A 17,500-nucleotide genomic window follows, 5' to 3' on the forward strand; every position below is an offset into this window, starting at 1 on the left:
AAGTATATATAAGATGCACAGTTTTCAGCACATTAAAAGGTAAATGTAAAAGAGGGCAGAGTTGCGTAACTTCAGCCCTTCGACTGCCAAGATTTTGATAATGGGTATGACACTATCTCAGTTTTTCTCGAGAATGAGCGAACTGTTGAAATCTTTTTCAAATCACGAAGCCCGTATTTTGATGGTGGGGCTTGACGCAGCTGGGAAGACTACGATCTTGTACAAACTGAAGTTAAATGAAACCGTTAGCACCATTCCAACCATTGGTTTCAATGTGGAGACCGTAAGTCCATGCAAGGGGGTCACTTTTACAGTGTGGGATGTGGGCGGTCAGGAGAAGATCCGGCCACTTTGGCGGCACTACTTTCAGAATACCCAAGGCTTGATTTTCGTTGTTGATAGCTCTGACTTGGAAAGGATATCAGAAGCAAGAAACGAGCTGTTCAGTGTTCTTGAAAGCCCGGAAATGGAAAGGTTCCGGTAGTTGTTGTGGGAAACAAGCAAGATCTTCCGAGAGCCTTGAAGGCGAACGAGCTTGCTCAAAAGCTTTCTCTGTTGCAGCATAAAGCGAATCCATGACATGTTCAAGAAGCATGCGCAAAGAATGGTGAAGGCATTTACGAAGCTATGCACAAATTGAGCGATATGGTGAAAGAATTTGAAAAAAGCTCAAGAAGGTACTGAAGATTTCACATTGAACTGTTGTAATCTACTAATACCCTTAACTACAACTTTTGGCAAATATTTTATCATTTTGAAAACCGTATGCATGAATAAAAATTTTGTAACATGGTGACGACCTTTTGACTTAGGCCTGTTTCAAGTTTCACTCGCAGGTCAAATTCTCCAATGGGTTCGGCACTACACTGGCTCGACGTTTTCGCTTAGCCGGAGCGTTACGGTATTCGTTTCATTTTAATCAACAATTAAATCGTCTGGCTATTCGCAAATAAATCGTACAGATGCAGCAGACTCACGGAAAATTTCCATTGGTGTTAAGAGTTAACTGAGGGCTGGCTCCAGCAGAGATAACTCCGACCAGCACGAGTAGTTTCAAACTGAGCCAAAGTTACTTTACTTTCTTTTAACTTTTCTTACAAATTGCCGATCATTTTGTATTCCCACTTTTATTGTTTGAATGAACGACAAACACATGTTTTATATAGACTTTCGAATTTTTCCTCAGAATGTTTCCTGGTTATTTTTGCATAGGTATTTCTGTTTGGCCTGGGCTGTTTAAATGCCAAATTTGCAAATGTGCTTTTTTATCAAGTATTCCTATTCTTTACTTTTTTTTTATAAGGAATTAGTATTTGCCTCTGCTGCTGGTAGAAGTTTGTGGCATTTTGTCCATTCACACGTCAGCAGTTCAGTATTTCTTATACTAGTAGTACTAAATGTAATTTTATTAAAACAAGTCTTGTAGTGAGCTTGTAGTGGCTCAAGCATTTTCTCTCGAGTGTTCACATATATATTTTTAGATTCTTGCACTTGCGCGGAAAGAAAATGGGATGGGGGAGGGGTGGAAATTCTGGAACTCTCTCTTAAAGTCATTTGCCCAGCCCTAAACCCATTGAAAGGTATATTCTCCATCCAAAACTGCAAAGCAAGAGAACCACTTACAACTGGTAACCTTACGACGTTATCGTAAAGACGGTAAGCTTATACCTCAAACGCCGGTTGTTAAAATTATTTTAGCATCGTGTTTACGTGAAACGGCAAGCGGGAGACTGCTACAAGTCGTAAAAGTAAGAAAATTTTCCCTTACTCCGTTTCGTCGAAGAAGGAACGTATATGTTGTGGTTTAAATTTTTTATATTTGATTTTTTTTCAAAGCAGTTATTTTTTTTTTCAAACCAGTTTAAATTTCTTAAACTGTTTTTTTTTTTAAATCAACTGTCTCAAAAAGAGATTCTTCTTTTTTTGAAGGTGTAGTTAAGAAAGCTGGGACTTGGTTTTTTTAGGGGGTTAAAAAAAAATAGACATTTTTCCCTCCCTTCTACTCACTTACCCCTCCCTGGTGTTCTCCATCACCTCCATCCTATCTCCCCCCCCCCCCCCCAAAAAAAAATACTACTCCCTCTACACAACGCTACCAACAGAAATTGCACATTTCTCAAGACCTTTCTGTATACTCAGCAGACTGGGCAACATTTGATCTTGAACTCCGTACCTCTGAATCTGCCGTCTTCTCCTAAAGGTGAAATGAACAATAATTTTGGAATTTTTCCTATTTGCCTTTTAAATGTGTACCAAGACCAAAACAACCATTGTAACTCAAAATCATAACGAAATTGTCCAATCTGAGCATATAAAACAGAAATACAACTAAGAGTACGGAAATATCCGAGGAACTCACAAAAACGTTCCTGAAATGGCCACTCATAGAAGAGGAGGAATGGAAACTAGCTAACATTACTGTTACCACAGATGGCCCAGAGTCGAAAGGTAAACAATTATAGGGATTTGTATAGAAATCTCGATAACTATGGTTGCCCATTCGTTTCAAATTACGACAGGGTATACGCGGGTTTTTCTGCCGCGTATACTTTTTTAAATACGATACGTATGGGCTTTGAGCCCATGTATACGACCATTAAGATCGCGTATATGCGCGTTTTAAATGGCCAAACATACGCTTCCTAAAAAAACCCATATATACTGATGCTAAAATGTGCTTATATGCGCAAAAACAGACAATGCAAATGAGAAGCTCAAGGCATCACGGTGGCGAACATTTAAGTGCAAATCGCATAATTATCACTTACCCAGCGTGGTTCCGGGACACGCTAAATATAGCGCCCACTTCGCATGCGGGAGGTACCGAGATCGACACTCGGATTTTTCACAGGCAGCCTGTTGTATTGTTACCAAGTTTAATCATGTCATGTCTGCGAGTCTTTCCTTGGAATGAAGAGCAGTTTATCTGCTGTAAACTTCTAAACAAGGTCTCTATTGGTTCAACGATGGGAACTCCTGTTCACCTAGTGAGAGTGAAATCACTGGGACATTCACGGCAAGTGACAGCAAAGGAGGCTCACGGAGGAATGAGCTCCACCTGATGATTTTTTCAGGAAACTTGGAATCCTCCATTTTTTAAAGCTGTTAATGTTGACCCGAAAAACGCCCGTAATCAACTCTACAGCTGAATGAAAATCGCTTTCAAGGCAAAGACCTCACACATAGACTCGCTTTGACGAAGGTGACGAAGTGATCTTCTGATTGGCCCCTTAGTCATGGCCAACCTTTCGGTTAACAGCCGAATGCGCTAACCGATTGCGCCACAGAGACAGGTCTGACGGGACAAACTCCTACTCAACCTTGACCACGACTATGCGATGAACCTTCTAAATTTCTGCGGCCATTTTTTCTTGTCCTTTTCAGACACGAAAGTAGCAGTGTCGAGAAAAAGAACAACCAGTCCAGAACGTGTTGTTAACGATCCTTTGATTTGCTTCGTTATTTCCAACAGCTGTCGACAAAACAACCAGCCCACAACGTCTTTGAAGAAATTTTTAACGTTCCTTTGATTTTTTTGCACTAGTGGTAACCCTTGAGAGCATTTATTCCGCGCACTTACACTCCAGTATCTTAATGTTCCATTTCACGGTGACAACTCTATTCCGCAAGAATCTTCGAGTTTCACACAGACCAAAGACAAAGAAACTTTAAAAGCAAGCCTGATTTTAAATACGCTTTTTGCAATGCCTGAAGTTCCTTATTCTTGAAAGAAAAGCCTTACATCAGAAGGGTGCATTTGTGAAATTTGGATCACTTGAGAGCACAGTGATCCTTTTTAATTTCATACTCCTTAACATTCCACAACTTTTTAACCACATATATAGTCGTGCTTGTTTTCGTAGTGTAGTAGTTATCACGTCCGCCTCACACGCGGAAGGTCGCAGGTTCAAGTCCTGCCGAAAACAAAATGCATTTTTGAGGAACCTATACCTGAAGCTAAACGACCACGACTCCAGGTTTCTCATTTTGAAGACTGCTACACCATGTTTATTCCAGCCCAACAACCTGCAGTCCCGCAATCTCCAAAGACCATTGATCATATGTTGTCAAGTCCAAGAAAATGCACTTTCCTTTTGTCCGTCTGGGTCTGTGCATCGGTACCTGTTAAACGCGAATTGCCTCAACTCAGCTACTTCACTCACGTGGTGATTAACAATGAGACAATTTAGACATAGAACACCACATTAGGACAAATGGTAGGGTTTCTTTTCAACTCTCGCTCAAGTAATTTTCTAAAAAGTTGCAACAAGATGGCCGCGGACGGACAGCTAGTTTGTAGTTCTGATGATGATCACGACTCACTGCCAAAAAGCGAGTCTTGTTCGCTTGAACCTGAGGCCTGTGAACTGGAATATCTTAGTCTTTCATGTAAAGCAGTTGTTCAAGTTTTAATTTTTAATTATTAACTTAACTGATGATTCTCCGTGTCTAAATAAAGATTTACGCCTGGTGGCAATACGAAACAATTCAAAAGTTCCAACGGTAATGTAATAATAAACTGGTATAGCAAGAAACAACAAACCCTGAACTTTCAGGGACGCGATGGCCCTGGTCTAAAGGACAAACTAGTGGAATTAGTACGAACGAAGCCGGGAACTTTAACGGATTTACAAGCCCCAGAACCTTTGGTATCAATCGAGCAAACAATGCAGCCATCATTATCGTAGGAAGCCAACAGTTGTCACCTAAATGGTGGAACATCGATCGACGACGAGAGCTCGCCAAATTGTCCTCAACAGCGACCAAATTCAGAAATTGTGAGCGACATTGAGGGTTTAAAACTTGATTTATTGATACTTCAAAAAACAGTTGAAGAAAATTCAAAGCTTTTGTCCATTATTAATACCAAACATCAAGATTAAAATGCTTCTTGTTCCGAACTACTTGATTACAAGAAGAGGTGCGTAACGTTATTATCCTCTCTTTCTAAAAAAGACAATGCAATCAAAGATTTGGAAGAAAGATGTTTGACCTTTGAGAGCCGCCTTTTGTCTTTAGAACAACAGAATGAATCCCTTAGGTTTGCACTAACCATCATTATGCAAGAAAAGAGAGATGCTGAAAACAAAGAACCAAAGTCAAGCGAATGCTGGATCCATGTGGATGAGAAGCGAGGCAACAACGGAAATCGTGAACGTAGCCAGAAGACAGTACGCCCTGATATCACCGAAACTCGAAACAGTTTTGAGTCCCTTCGTCGAATTAATGAAGCGCAAGTGGATGTGAGAAATGAGAATAACCGTACTGCAAATAACGATGATAGAAGCTTCAGAAGACCCTCGTGCCGGCCTATCGATGTTACAACACAAAGGACTAATCAATCTGTATCAACCAAGTCGACAACAAAGCGCCATCAAGCGCGACCTAATCGTCAAAAGAAAGTTATGATTGCCGGGGATTCTGTTCTCAAGCACCTCCAAGGCCATAAAATGTCTAGAAATTCGAGAGTTAAGATATCCTCCTTTCCGGGATGCACAAGGGAAGACATGCATGATTTTATAAAGCCACTCCTACGAAAGAATCCAGACGAGATCATACTTCATGTGGGGACTAATAGCCTAAGATCCTGCGACACCCCTCGTGCTTGTGCTGATGAAATAATCGACCTGGCCACGATGGTTAGCTGTGAATCTCCAGCAAAGATTGCGTTATCAAGTCTTGTGTGTAGATCTGACGATGAAGCCTTGGCTTGCAAAATAGCTGAAGTGAACAGAATCCTCGAAGATTGCTGCAATCGGAAGAGCTGGGGATTTGTTGATCATTCAAACATTTCTACCTCGAATCACTTAAATCGTAGCGGCCTTCATTTAAACAAGTCTGGGACCTCTCGTCTTGCACAGAATCTTATAAATTATTTACGTTTAGATTAGGACATTGCTGTCTGGGAATCCGATTCGACTGATGACCGTCCACGCGAAAACTGGGGTAAGTTCAACTGTTCTAGTATTTTTGGCCGAGGTTTGATCATCGCCTCCCTTAATATTAACAGTTTGCCCTCTCACATTGACGAACTTAGAGTTTTCATGCATGATTCCAAAATTGATATTTTGTCAATTAACGAGACTAAACTAGACTCAACCGTTCATGATAGTGATACCTGGTTTCGAAATAGTTAGAAAAGACCGTAGAGTTAATGGAAGGAAAGGGGGGCGGTGTTTGTATCTATTTGCGCACAAATCTTAACTATCGAATACGTGATGATTTGATTAATGATGACCTCGAGTGCTTTATTGTCGAAATTAGTAAGCCACGAAGTTCAGTATTCCTGGTCGGCACCTGGTATCGACCTCCAAACTCTTCGCCTGAACGTTTCAATGAATTCGAAAATGTAATTGACAAAATTGACGCTGAAAGTAAGGAACTATATATACTTGGTGATGTTAACTGCAATTTATTGCCAGAGGCTTCTGCTCATATTTCCTCTCATCTAACAAACATTTTTGACATTTATGGTCTTAGTCAGTCAATCACTGAGCCAACACGCGTCACTCTTGTCTCTAAGACACTTATTGATTTATGTATCACCAACTCCCCAGAGAAAGTTTCAAATTCAGGTGTCATTCACCTTGGGATTAGTGATCACTCTCTTGTATTTATGACGCGCAAAGTCCATCATGACCGTTTTTGCCCGCGAACGATTGAAATGAGGCAATTTAAACACTTTGAAAAGAACAAGTTCTTAAATGATCTGGAACAAATGCCGTGGTCGAATGTTGATCTGTGTTCTGATCCAAATGGCTTGTGGCATGAATGGAAACAAATGTTTGTTAGTTGCATGGACAAACACGCACCACGCAAACTAAAAAGAATTAGTAAAAAGTGGGCTCCGTGGATTACTAAAGAGTTATTGAATAAAATACATAGAAGAGATTTAATTAAAAAGAAAGCAATTTCATCGAATGATCATGACATGTGGGAGCAATTTAAACGTGCTAGAAACCAAGCAAATAATGCAATTAAACAAGCAAAGAAGCGCTACTTTTCTGATAACTTGAAAGTTAGCAAAGGGAATCCGCGCAAAACATGGAAACTCATTAACGAGTTAACCTCACGTAACACTAGCAAGTCGACGAATATCTTAGAAATCCAAGTTGACAACAGAACAATAAGCAGTCCTGGCGACATGGCGGAAGCTTTTAATGATCATTTCACAAATATTGGCCAAGTGCTAGCCCAAGAGGTTCCTGCTGCAGAGTTTACTCTGCACTGATAAAGCATTTCATCTAAAAACTCCTAGTCTTGACGTTGTTTTTAACCTATTGAGGAATATTGATGAAAAGAAAGCCACTGGCCTCGATATGATCCCAAGTAAGTTGTTAAAAATGGCTGCTAGTATTGTTACTCCATCGCTGACCGTCATATATACAAAGTCAATTATCACTGGGATTTATCCAACAGAATGGAAAATGGCCAGGGTAACTCCGGTGTTTAAAAAGGGTGAAAAATCGGACCTCAACAATTATCGTCCAATTTCCGCTATTCCGGTTGTCTCGAAGGTTTTTGAAAAAATTGTTTACGATTAACTGTACCAATACCTAAATGACAATCAATTGTTATCAAGTTGTCAGTCGGGCTTTCGCTCCTTACATAGCACCCTGACGGCCTTGCTTGAGGCGACAAATAGCTGGTCTGTTAACATTGACAACGGCTTCCTGAACGGAGTAGTCTTCATTGACCTTAAAAAAGCTTTCGACACAATTGATCACGAAATTATTTTACGTAAATTGTCTTACTTTGGTGCTGACCAGGCAACTGCTAAGTTGTTTCAGTCATACCTAAGTAATCGGACCCAAAGGTGTAATGTAAATGGAAATCTGTTTACTGCCAGCACTGTTACATGTGGCGTGCCGCAGGGTAGCATCCTGGGTCCCTTGCTTTTTTTGATGTACATTAACGATCTCCCTAACTGCCTGCGGGTTGCTGCGCCGAGAATGTTTGCTGATGACACCAGTATAACCTTATCTGCAAAAACGGTAGGCGATCTTAATCTAGCAGTGACTTCTGAACTTAACAATCTTACCTGTTGGCTGAGAGCCAACAAATTAAGTTTAAATGTGGCCAAAACTGAGCTAATGATAATCGGATCTAGGCAGAGATTGAATACCCAATGTGAGGAGATTAATATAAGTATCGATGACAGGACGATCAAGAGAGTTGACCATATTAAATCTCTGGGTCTTACCATTGATGCACAACTCTCTTGGTCTAAACAAGTTGACGAGATAAGCAAGAAAGTCTCTTCAGCCATTGGTGCATTGAAACGTGTACAACCTTTTATTCCGAGGGATGTTGCAGTTCAAATTTATAATGCTTTAATATTACCACATTTTGATTACTGCAGCCCGGTTTGGGATGGTATGAGTGGCTGTTTGAGTGATAAATTACAAAAATTACAAAATCGCGCTGCCAGAGTAATTACGCAATCACCTTTTGATAAGAGCTTAAACCTCCTTCTCGCGATGCTTAGGTGGGAAAAGCTGTCTCTTCGTCGTAAAAAGCAGAAAGCTTTAATTATGTATAAAACATTAAATGAACTTGCCCCATACTATCTTCAATGTCTCTTCACTGAACGCCACGTTAATGATTATAACCTAAGAAATCTGGAAGGAAAGCTTTCGCTGCCCAAGCCAAATACTAATTACTTAAAACGAAGTTTTTGCTACAGAGGGGCCTGTTTGTGGAACAACTTGCCCCAAGATTTAAAAAGCGTTTGTTCTATTGGGCAGTTTAAACGGGGTATTAAGAAAGTATCTGAGATATCGGAGTTCCACACGGCAATCATGTAAAGCAGTTGTTCAAGTTTTAATTTTTAATTATTAACTTAACTGATGATTCTCCGTGTCTAAATAAAGATTTACATTACATTATATTACATACATTACAACACAGTGGGCGTGACGGTAGCTTTCCCTGCACGGCCTGTTGCTCTAGTGGCATGATTCTCGCTTTGGGTGCGGGAGGTCCCGGGTTCGACTCCCGGACAGGCCCTTTTATACAGCAATGTTTATAGATCAAGAACTTGCCGTCAGTATCACGCCCCAACATACGGCACACTCTTCTTTCGCCATTGGAGGTCAACGTATCAAATTTAATCATGAATTGGAAAGCTTGGCAAATTCGTCTCACCCCTGCGCATGATTAGCACATTAATGCCACAAACGTGTCACACCAGACCTCCCGCTGTTGTTCAAGTTAAAAAGCTTGAAGCAAGCATAGGATGCTCGCATCTTGGTCGAGTTGTCTTCTAAACAACAGAGCTGAATGACATTAAACTCTCTTACTCATAAGATTTAAGGTTGACAAGTGGTCTTGTGACATTTCCATAGCTGGTCGCTCGTGTCACTTTTGTGCCTAATCCTAAGCTTTCTTCCGACCTGATGCTCTCTTCAATCATATATCTGATCACGGACGACGAGGTGTCGAGGCAAAAACAGACGATGCAAATGAGAAGCTCAAGGCATCGCGGTGGCAAACATTTAAGTGTAAATCGCATAATTATCACTTACCCAGCGTGGTTCCGGGAAACGGGGAATATAGCGCCCACTTCGCATGCGAGAGGTAGCGAGATCGACACCCGGATTTTCCACAGGCAGCCTGTTGTATTGTTACCAAGTTTAATCATGTCATGTCTGCGAGTCTTTCCTTGGAATGAAGGGAAGTTTATCCGCTGTAAACTTCTAAACAAGGTCTCCATTGGTTCAACGATGGGAACTCCTATTCACCTGGTGGCTGTGAAATCACTGGGACATTCATGGCAAGTGACAGAAAAGGAGCCTCACGGAGGAATGAGCTCCACCTGATGATTTTTTCAGGAAACTTGGAATCCTCCATTTTTTAAAGCTGTTAATGTTGACCCGAAAAACGCCCGTAATCAACTCTACAGATGAATGAAAATCGCTTTCAAGGCAACGACCTCACACATAGACTCGCTTTCACGAAGGTGACGAAGTGATCTTCCGATTGCCCCCTTAGTCATGGCCAACCTTGACTTGTTTGCCTACAGCTGGCCTAGGCCAATCAAAACTAAGCGTCCCTGGGTGGGCTTGAACCACCAACCTTTCGGTTAACAGCCGAATGCGCTAACCGATTGCGCCACAGAGACAGGTCTGAACGCTTGGCCGAGGACAAGATTGGATAAACTTCCACTCAATCTTGACCACGACTATGCGATGAGCCTTCTAAATTCCTGCGGCCATTTTTTCTTGTCCTTTTCAGACACGAAAGTAGCAGTGTCGAGAAAAAGAACAACCAGTCCAGAACGTGTTGTTAACGATCCTTTGATTTCCTTCTACTCATGCCTCACTTGCTTCGTTATTTCCAACAGCTGTCGACAAAACAACCAGCCCACAACGTCTTTAAAGAAAACTTTAAGGTTCCTTTGATTTTGTTGCACTAGTGGTAACCCTTGAGAGCATTTATTCCGTGAACTTACACTCCAGTATCTTAATGTTCCATTTCACGGTGACAACTCTATTCCGCAAGAATCTTCGAGTTTCACACACACCAAAGACAAAGAAACTTTAAAAGCAAGCCTGATTTTAAATACGCTTTTTGCAATGCCTGAAGTTCCTCATTCTTAAAAGAAAAGCCTTACATCACAAGGGTGCATTTGTGAAATTTGGATCACTCGAGAGCACAGTGATCCTTTTTAATTTCATACTCCTTAACATTCCACAATTTTCTTAACCACATATATAGTCATGCTTGTTTTCGTAGTGTAGTGGTTATCACGTCCGCCTCACACGCGGAAAGTCGCTGGTTCAAGTCCTGCCGAAAACAAAATGCATTTTTGAGGAGCCTATAGCTGAAGCTAAACGACCTAAAATCCAGGTTTTTTATTTTAAAGACTGCTACACCATGTTTATTCCAGCCCAACAACCTGCAGTCCCGCAATCTCCAAAGACCATTGATCATATGTTGTCAAGTCGAAGAAAATGCACTTTCCTTCTGTCCGTCTAAGTCTGTTCATCGGTACCTGTTAAACGCGAATTGCCTCAACTCAGCTACTTCACTCACGTGGTGATTAACAATGAGACAATTTAGACATAGAACACCACATTAGGACAAGTGGTAGGGTTTCTTTTCAACTCTCGCTCAAGTAATTTGCAACACAGTGGGCGTGACAGTAGCTTTTTCTGCACGGCCTGTTGGTCTAGTGGCATGATTCTCGCTTTGGGTGCGAGAGGTCCCGGGTTCGACTCCCGGACAGGCCCTTTTATACAGCAATGTTCATAGAACAAGAACTTGCCGTCAGTATCACGCCTCAACATACGGCACACTCTTCTTTCGCCATTGGAGGTCAACGTATCAAATTTAATCATGAATTGAAAAGCTTGGCAAATTCGTCTCACCCCTGCGCATGATTAGCACATTAATGCCACAAACGTGTCACACCAGACCTCCCGCTGCTGTTCAAGTTAAAAAGCTTGAAGCAAGCATAGCATGCTCGCATCTTGGTCGAGTTGTCTTATAAACCACAGAGCTGGATGACATTAAACTCTCTTACTCATAAGATTTAACGTTGACAAGTGGTCTTGTGACATTTCCATAGCTGGTCGCTCGTGTCACTTTTGTGCCTAATCCTAAGCTTTCTTCCGACCTGATGTTCTCTTCAATAATATATCTGATCAGGGACGACGAGGTGTCGAGAAAAAACAGACGATGCAAATGAGAAGCTCAAGGCATCGCGGTGGCGAACATTTAAGTGCAAATCGCATAATTATCACTTACCCAGCGTGGTTCTGGGAAACGGGGAATATAGCGCCCACTTCGCATGCGGGAGGTACCGAGATGGACACCCGGATTTTCCACAGGCAGCGTGTTGTATTGTTACCAAGTTTAATCATGTCATGTCTGCGAGTCTTTCTTTGGAATGAAGAGCAATTTATCCGCTGTAAACTTCTAAACAAGGTCTCTATTGGTTCAAAGATGGGAACTCCTGTTGACCTGGTGAGTGTGAAATCAGTGGGACATTCATTGCAAGTGACAGAAAAGGAGCCCCACTAAAGAATGAGCTCCACCTGATGATTTTTTCAGGAAACTTGAAATCCTCCATTTTTTAAAGCTGTTAATGTTGACCCGAAAAACACCCGTAATCAACTCTACAGATGAATGAAAATCGCTTTTAAGGCAAAGACCTCACACATAGACTCGCTTTGACGAAAGTGACGAAGTGATCTTCCGATTTTACCCCTTAGTCATGGCCAACCTTGACTTGTTTGCCTACAGCTGGCCTATGCCAATCAAAAGTAAGCGTCCCTGGGTGGGCTTCAACCACCAACCTTTCGGTTAACAGCCGAACGCGCTAACCGATTGCGCCACAGCGACAGGTCTGAACGCTTGGCCGAGGACAAGATTGGAAAAACTTCCACTCAATCTTGACCACGACTGTTCTAAATAAGATAATCGTTGTAATAAGGGTAATTAGTGACGTCATAGAGTGCGATCTCTTTAATCCAATAAACCTACTGAATGAACCAGGACTTATCTTTTATGTTGTGTTAAAATCGCAACATTGGTGCCCAGACCCGGCTCTTTCCGACCAAAATGTCAGAAGAGCTTCGAAGACTGAAGTCAGTACAAGGTTCATACAGAGGGCATTGCACTCAAGAGTTCAAAAAAGCCGACAGATTACTGACATCGGAGCCGCTCAACCCCGCCGAACTTAAAGCACTTCAAGATCGACTAACAAGAAGAGGACACGACATATCACAAATGGACTCACAAATAGCCATGGCTATTTCCGAGGAAGAGCTAGAGAACGAGATAGAAGATGCTTTGTCAGTTCAAGACACCATCTCCGACTACAAGTTCATGATAATGGAAGCATTGAAAAACGACCAACACGATAAACCGGTGAGTTCTTTCCATGATAACAATAGTTCAACGAAACCGACAACTACGCGAATCAACGTCAATTTGCCAAAACTCAGCATTCAACCATTCAACGGCAATCAATTAGATTGGTTCACTTTCTGGGACAGTTTTAGCGCAGCGATCGACGAACACACCGAATTGAACAAAATCGAAAAAATGAATTATTTACAAAATATGCTTAAAGGAGAGGCAGCGCGCGCGATCGCTGGACTACCACTTACCAACGAAAACTATACGAAAGCAATCGAAATATTGAAAGGACGCTTCGGCGATAAACAAAGTATTATCAATGCATACATGGAATCTCTGACCAGAGCTACCCCACCGACATACGAAATATCGAGTCTGCGAACATTTTATGACTCCTACGAATCAAACATTCGTGGTCTGGAGGCCCTCGACGTAAAAACCGACACGTACGGCTGCCTTCTTATACCGATACTCTTGAAGAAACTACCAGAATCCATACGCGATATTCAGATCTGACAGTTCGGCGGATAAGTCACGTGACAAGTTACGAATCGCACTTCGACGAGAAATCGAAACAATCGAGATGGGTCGCCTGTCAACCACGAAAAGCTACGAAACATACGACGAAGAACCACTTGTTCCGACAACGGGGACGATGCTATCCAGAACGCAGCCAAGAACGCAGAGCGAGAAACAACGCCCGAAACAAAAGAAATGCGCCTACTGTGACGGTAGCCATTGGTCAGACAATTGCAGCGAATTCGTAACTGTGCAAGAACGTTACCAAGTACTACAACGACAACAACGTTGTTACAACTGCCTGGGCACAAATCATAACAAAACAAAATGTTTTTCTAAGCGGCGCTGCATGAAGTGTAAACAGAAGCATCATACTTCACTTTGCCACGGACAAACACAAAACCCGCCAAAAGATACCGCGTCTGACCCGTCAACCTCAAAGATCGAGCAAACGAAAGCAAGCACACATGACGAACCGAAGGAGACTCACAAAGACAAGAAAACCCACTCAGACAATACCCACGTAGGCACAACCCACGTAGGAACAACGCAGTTGCTAGATCTGCAACGGAATCAAATCCTAATGCACTCAGCTACAACTACAGCAATCGGCCAAGGATTTCAATGCTCACAGGCACATATTCTCTTTGATACAGGCTCGCAGAGGACGTTCATCACAGAAAACATGAGGAACCGACTAAACCTCAAAACTATACGCAAAGAACTCCTTGACGTAGCCACATTTGGCGATATCAAAACCACCAGAAGAAACTACGAGGTAGCCTCACTCAATCTAGATACGGGAAAGGAAAGTTTATCATTAACGGCACTTGTAACTCCTACAATCTGCCCACCACTGAAGATAAAAGCTTTCGAAATTCCCCCCGAACTAGAAGGTCTAAAACTAGCGGACACACCTATCGGAAACTCAGAAGTGGATATACTTATCGGAAACGACCGTTACGGTCACCTGATCACTGGCAAGATGATCAAAACGAGTAACGAAGCCATGATCGCTATCGAAAGCAAATTTGGCTGGCTTCTAGCAGGATCCACCTCTAATATACGCAACAGCAACACAATGGGATGTCACCGGATAGACACCCAGTCCGCCGAATCACAACTCGACATCATACTCACCAAATTTTGGGAAACAAACCAAATCCCCGACGAACGCAATCAAGACGATTCCGTCATGGAAACATTCCGAAAAACAATCAAATTCAACGACACTTCGGGTAGGTATAGTGTTGCATTGCTGTGGAAAGAAAACAAAAACGATCTGCCGTCCAACCTGAACCTCAGTGTAAAACGACTAGCCAGTCTCCAGCGAACCTTAAACAAAAGAGACCACGAACTTATCGGCAAATACGACAAGCAACTGCAGGAGCAGCTTCGAATGGGATTTATAGAGATAGTGCCGGACATGCATCACCACGAAGAAATCGTCCACTACATTCCTCACTTCCCAGTGTTTAAAGAGGATAGCGCAACAACAAAAATGAGAATAGTCTATGACGCCTCAGCAAAGCAAAACTCCAATTCACCAAGCTTAAATGACTGTCTTCACACCGGAGAGAACCTAATGCAAGACCTGACAGGAATTCTTCTCTGATTCAGAGCACACAATGTGGCATTCATCGCCGATATCGAGAAGGCATTTCTCCAGATCCAACTCCACCCAAACGTTAGAGACGCCACGCGATTTCTTTGCCTTAAAGACATCAACAAACCAGCCACCGATACAGATAACTTACGAGCATATAGGTTCCAACGCATCCTATTTGGAGCGACTTCGTCACCCTTTCTTTTAATTGCAACAATCCAGTATCACTTAATGAAAGCAAATACATGGATAGCTACTGACCTCATCAACTCAATGTACATGGATAACGTGGTGACGGAGGCTGACAGCCAGGAAAAGGCCATGGAATACTATACATTATCACGAAAATATTTGAAGGACGCTGGAATGAATCTGAGAGAATGGAATTCGAGCTCACCAAACCTTAACATCAAAGCAAAAGAAGACAAATGCGCCGCTAAAAATCCGCAAACCAAAGTACTAGGTCTAAAGTGAGATGCGACACTGGACACGCTATCACTCTCACTCGATAAGATGATAAACGGCATTTCACATGCTACTCAACAAAAGATGAGCAAAAGGTCTGTCCTAAGCATCGCCTCAAAAGTATTCGACCCTCTCTGATTTGTTGAACCTATCACCGTTAAAGCAAAGATCATGAGACAAGACATATGGAAACAAAACATGACTTGGGACCAAGAAATAAGGAATGACTTAAAAGAACAGTGGATTAAATGGCTCGACGACATTAAAAACCTGCCCATGTTCAAAATACCAAGACCATTTTCAGTGACAACATCACCAGCAAACAACTTCATATATTCTGTGATAGCAGTCAACGAGCCTACGGTGCGGTTGCATACCTCCGAGGAACATCAGGACACATGACGCAAACAAGCTTCGTAATCGCCAAAACAAGAGTCGCACCCGTTATATAAGACGCAAACACTTCCACGATTGGAACTACTAGCAGCACTGTTGGGAGCCAACCTAGCGACGTACATCACGAAAACTTTACAACTCGAAAAGGAATGCGAAATCGTCTACTGGAGCGACTCACAAATTGTGCTATCGTGGCTTTCATCCAACAAAAGACTGCAACCATTCGTACACACGCGAATACGCAAGATAACGCAAATAACAGGGACACATAAATGGATGTTCTGTCCCACATCCTCAAATCCTGCAGACTTAATAACACGAGGAATAAGCACAACGATGTTCTATCAGAATAGAGCATTATGGTTTGAAGGTCTATCGTAGCTAAAAGCACCGAATGACCAGTGGCCACAAGTTCAGTCAAAGGAACCTATCACAGACATAATCGACAGTCCACAAATGCATATAATAGTCAAATCAGATAGCCCTAACATACTTGACTCAATAGAGGTACAGCACCTTAAACAGAGCGATCCGAGTAACGGCCACACTCCTTCACTACACAGATATATGGCGAAAAAGGAACACAAAGTCTACTATTACAACTGAAATAATGCAGGGTGCTCGACTTGCATTACTAAAAGGAACCCAAAGAAAACACTATGAACGCGAAATCACTTGCTTAAAGGCGAAAACGAAGTCAAAACAACCGGCTATCATGCAACAACTAGGACTGTTCCTCGATGACCAAGAAGTACTTCGCTGTCGTGGTAGACTACACTATGCAGACCTTCACTATGACACAAAATGCCCAATTTTGTTACCTAAAAATAGCACATTCACTTCATTGGTCATCCAACATACACATACAATGCTCAAACACGGTGGAGTTCAGGACACATTAACTCAAATAAGACAACAATTCTGGATACCCCAAGGTCGACAACTTGTTAAAAGGCTCATATCGAAGTGCGTTATATGTAGAAAACATGAAGGACCACACCTTCATTCCGTTCCAACACCACCATTACCCAAAGAACGGATCTCACAGTCACAGCCCTTCCAACACACAGGCATCGACTTCGCAGGACCTATGTACGTCCGTAACAAGAATACTACATCGAGCAAGGTCTATGTATGCTTATTCACCTGTACTGCCATAAGGGCAACACATCTTGAACTGGTTGAAGACCAAACAACTGAAGCCTTTCTAAGAGCATTCAGACGATTTATAGGCAAAAGAGGCGTTCCGGAGACTATCATCTCTGACAATGCCAAAACGTTCAAAGCAGCCGCACAAGACCTAGAAACTCTACATAGCGGAATTCTCTCTCACACTTCAACTCAGAAGGTCCTTGCAAACAATGGCATACGTTGGAAATTCATAGCCGAGAGAGCTCCGTGGTGGGGAGGATTTTATGAAAGACTGAAGAAAACAATCGGCAAAGCCTCCCTAAACCTGATAGAACTAAACACCATACTGATCGAGGTTGAAGCTGCATTGAATAGCAGACCGCTAACGTATTCCTACATGGGACTTAATGATTCCCCTCCACTTACGCCAGCACACTTCCTGTGTGGACATCGATTGATGGCATTACCTGACCATACGCCGAAAGATCCTCAAGAGGATCCAGACTATGACCCCTT

General features: G+C 42.2%; 4 protein-coding genes, 6 non-coding genes and 1 pseudogene across 10 annotated transcripts in view; 9 read left to right on the forward strand and 2 right to left on the reverse strand.

The window, feature by feature from the left end:
• Positions 1-71: 71 nt before the first annotated feature.
• Positions 72-684, forward strand: LOC137979467 (uncharacterized; annotated as a pseudogene).
• A 3,169-nt stretch (positions 685-3,853) lies between these two features.
• On the forward strand, positions 3,854-3,926 carry Trnav-cac (transfer RNA valine (anticodon CAC)). Its single transcript has one exon. It is a non-coding gene; the product is annotated as a tRNA-Val (tRNA).
• Positions 3,927-6,154: 2,228 nt separating this feature from the next.
• On the forward strand, positions 6,155-7,231 carry LOC137980756 (uncharacterized). Its single transcript, XM_068828183.1, has one exon. It carries the CDS (start codon positions 6,155-6,157, stop codon positions 7,229-7,231), a length of 1,077 nt encoding a protein of 358 aa, XP_068684284.1.
• Positions 7,232-8,937: 1,706 nt separating this feature from the next.
• On the forward strand, positions 8,938-9,009 carry Trnap-ugg (transfer RNA proline (anticodon UGG)). The gene has a single exon. It is a non-coding gene; the product is annotated as a tRNA-Pro (tRNA).
• Positions 9,010-10,049: 1,040 nt separating this feature from the next.
• On the reverse strand, positions 10,050-10,123 carry Trnan-guu (transfer RNA asparagine (anticodon GUU)). Its single transcript has one exon. It is a non-coding gene; the product is annotated as a tRNA-Asn (tRNA).
• Positions 10,124-10,727: 604 nt separating this feature from the next.
• Trnav-cac (transfer RNA valine (anticodon CAC)) lies at positions 10,728-10,800 on the forward strand. The gene has a single exon. It is a non-coding gene; the product is annotated as a tRNA-Val (tRNA).
• Positions 10,801-11,162: 362 nt separating this feature from the next.
• On the forward strand, positions 11,163-11,234 carry Trnap-ugg (transfer RNA proline (anticodon UGG)). The gene has a single exon. It is a non-coding gene; the product is annotated as a tRNA-Pro (tRNA).
• Positions 11,235-12,274: 1,040 nt separating this feature from the next.
• Positions 12,275-12,348, reverse strand: Trnan-guu (transfer RNA asparagine (anticodon GUU)). Its single transcript has one exon. It is a non-coding gene; the product is annotated as a tRNA-Asn (tRNA).
• Positions 12,349-12,567: 219 nt separating this feature from the next.
• On the forward strand, positions 12,568-13,383 carry LOC137980757 (uncharacterized). Its single transcript, XM_068828184.1, has one exon. It carries the CDS (start codon positions 12,568-12,570, stop codon positions 13,381-13,383), a length of 816 nt encoding a protein of 271 aa, XP_068684285.1.
• A 67-nt stretch (positions 13,384-13,450) lies between these two features.
• On the forward strand, positions 13,451-15,001 carry LOC137980758 (uncharacterized). Its single transcript, XM_068828186.1, has one exon. It carries the CDS (start codon positions 13,451-13,453, stop codon positions 14,999-15,001), a length of 1,551 nt encoding a protein of 516 aa, XP_068684287.1.
• A 1,720-nt stretch (positions 15,002-16,721) lies between these two features.
• Positions 16,722-17,500, forward strand: part of LOC137980759 (uncharacterized) — a 1,221-nt gene continuing 442 nt past the window's right edge. Inside the window, exon 1 of the mRNA XM_068828187.1 lies at positions 16,722-17,500. This exon is cut by the window's right edge and continues 442 nt beyond it. Coding sequence (XP_068684288.1) covers positions 16,722-17,500 — 779 coding nt within the window.

Source organism: Montipora foliosa, chromosome 12, assembly GCF_036669935.1.
Source record: "Montipora foliosa isolate CH-2021 chromosome 12, ASM3666993v2, whole genome shotgun sequence".
In the NCBI taxonomy this organism is placed as follows: Eukaryota; Metazoa; Cnidaria; class Anthozoa; order Scleractinia; family Acroporidae; genus Montipora; species Montipora foliosa.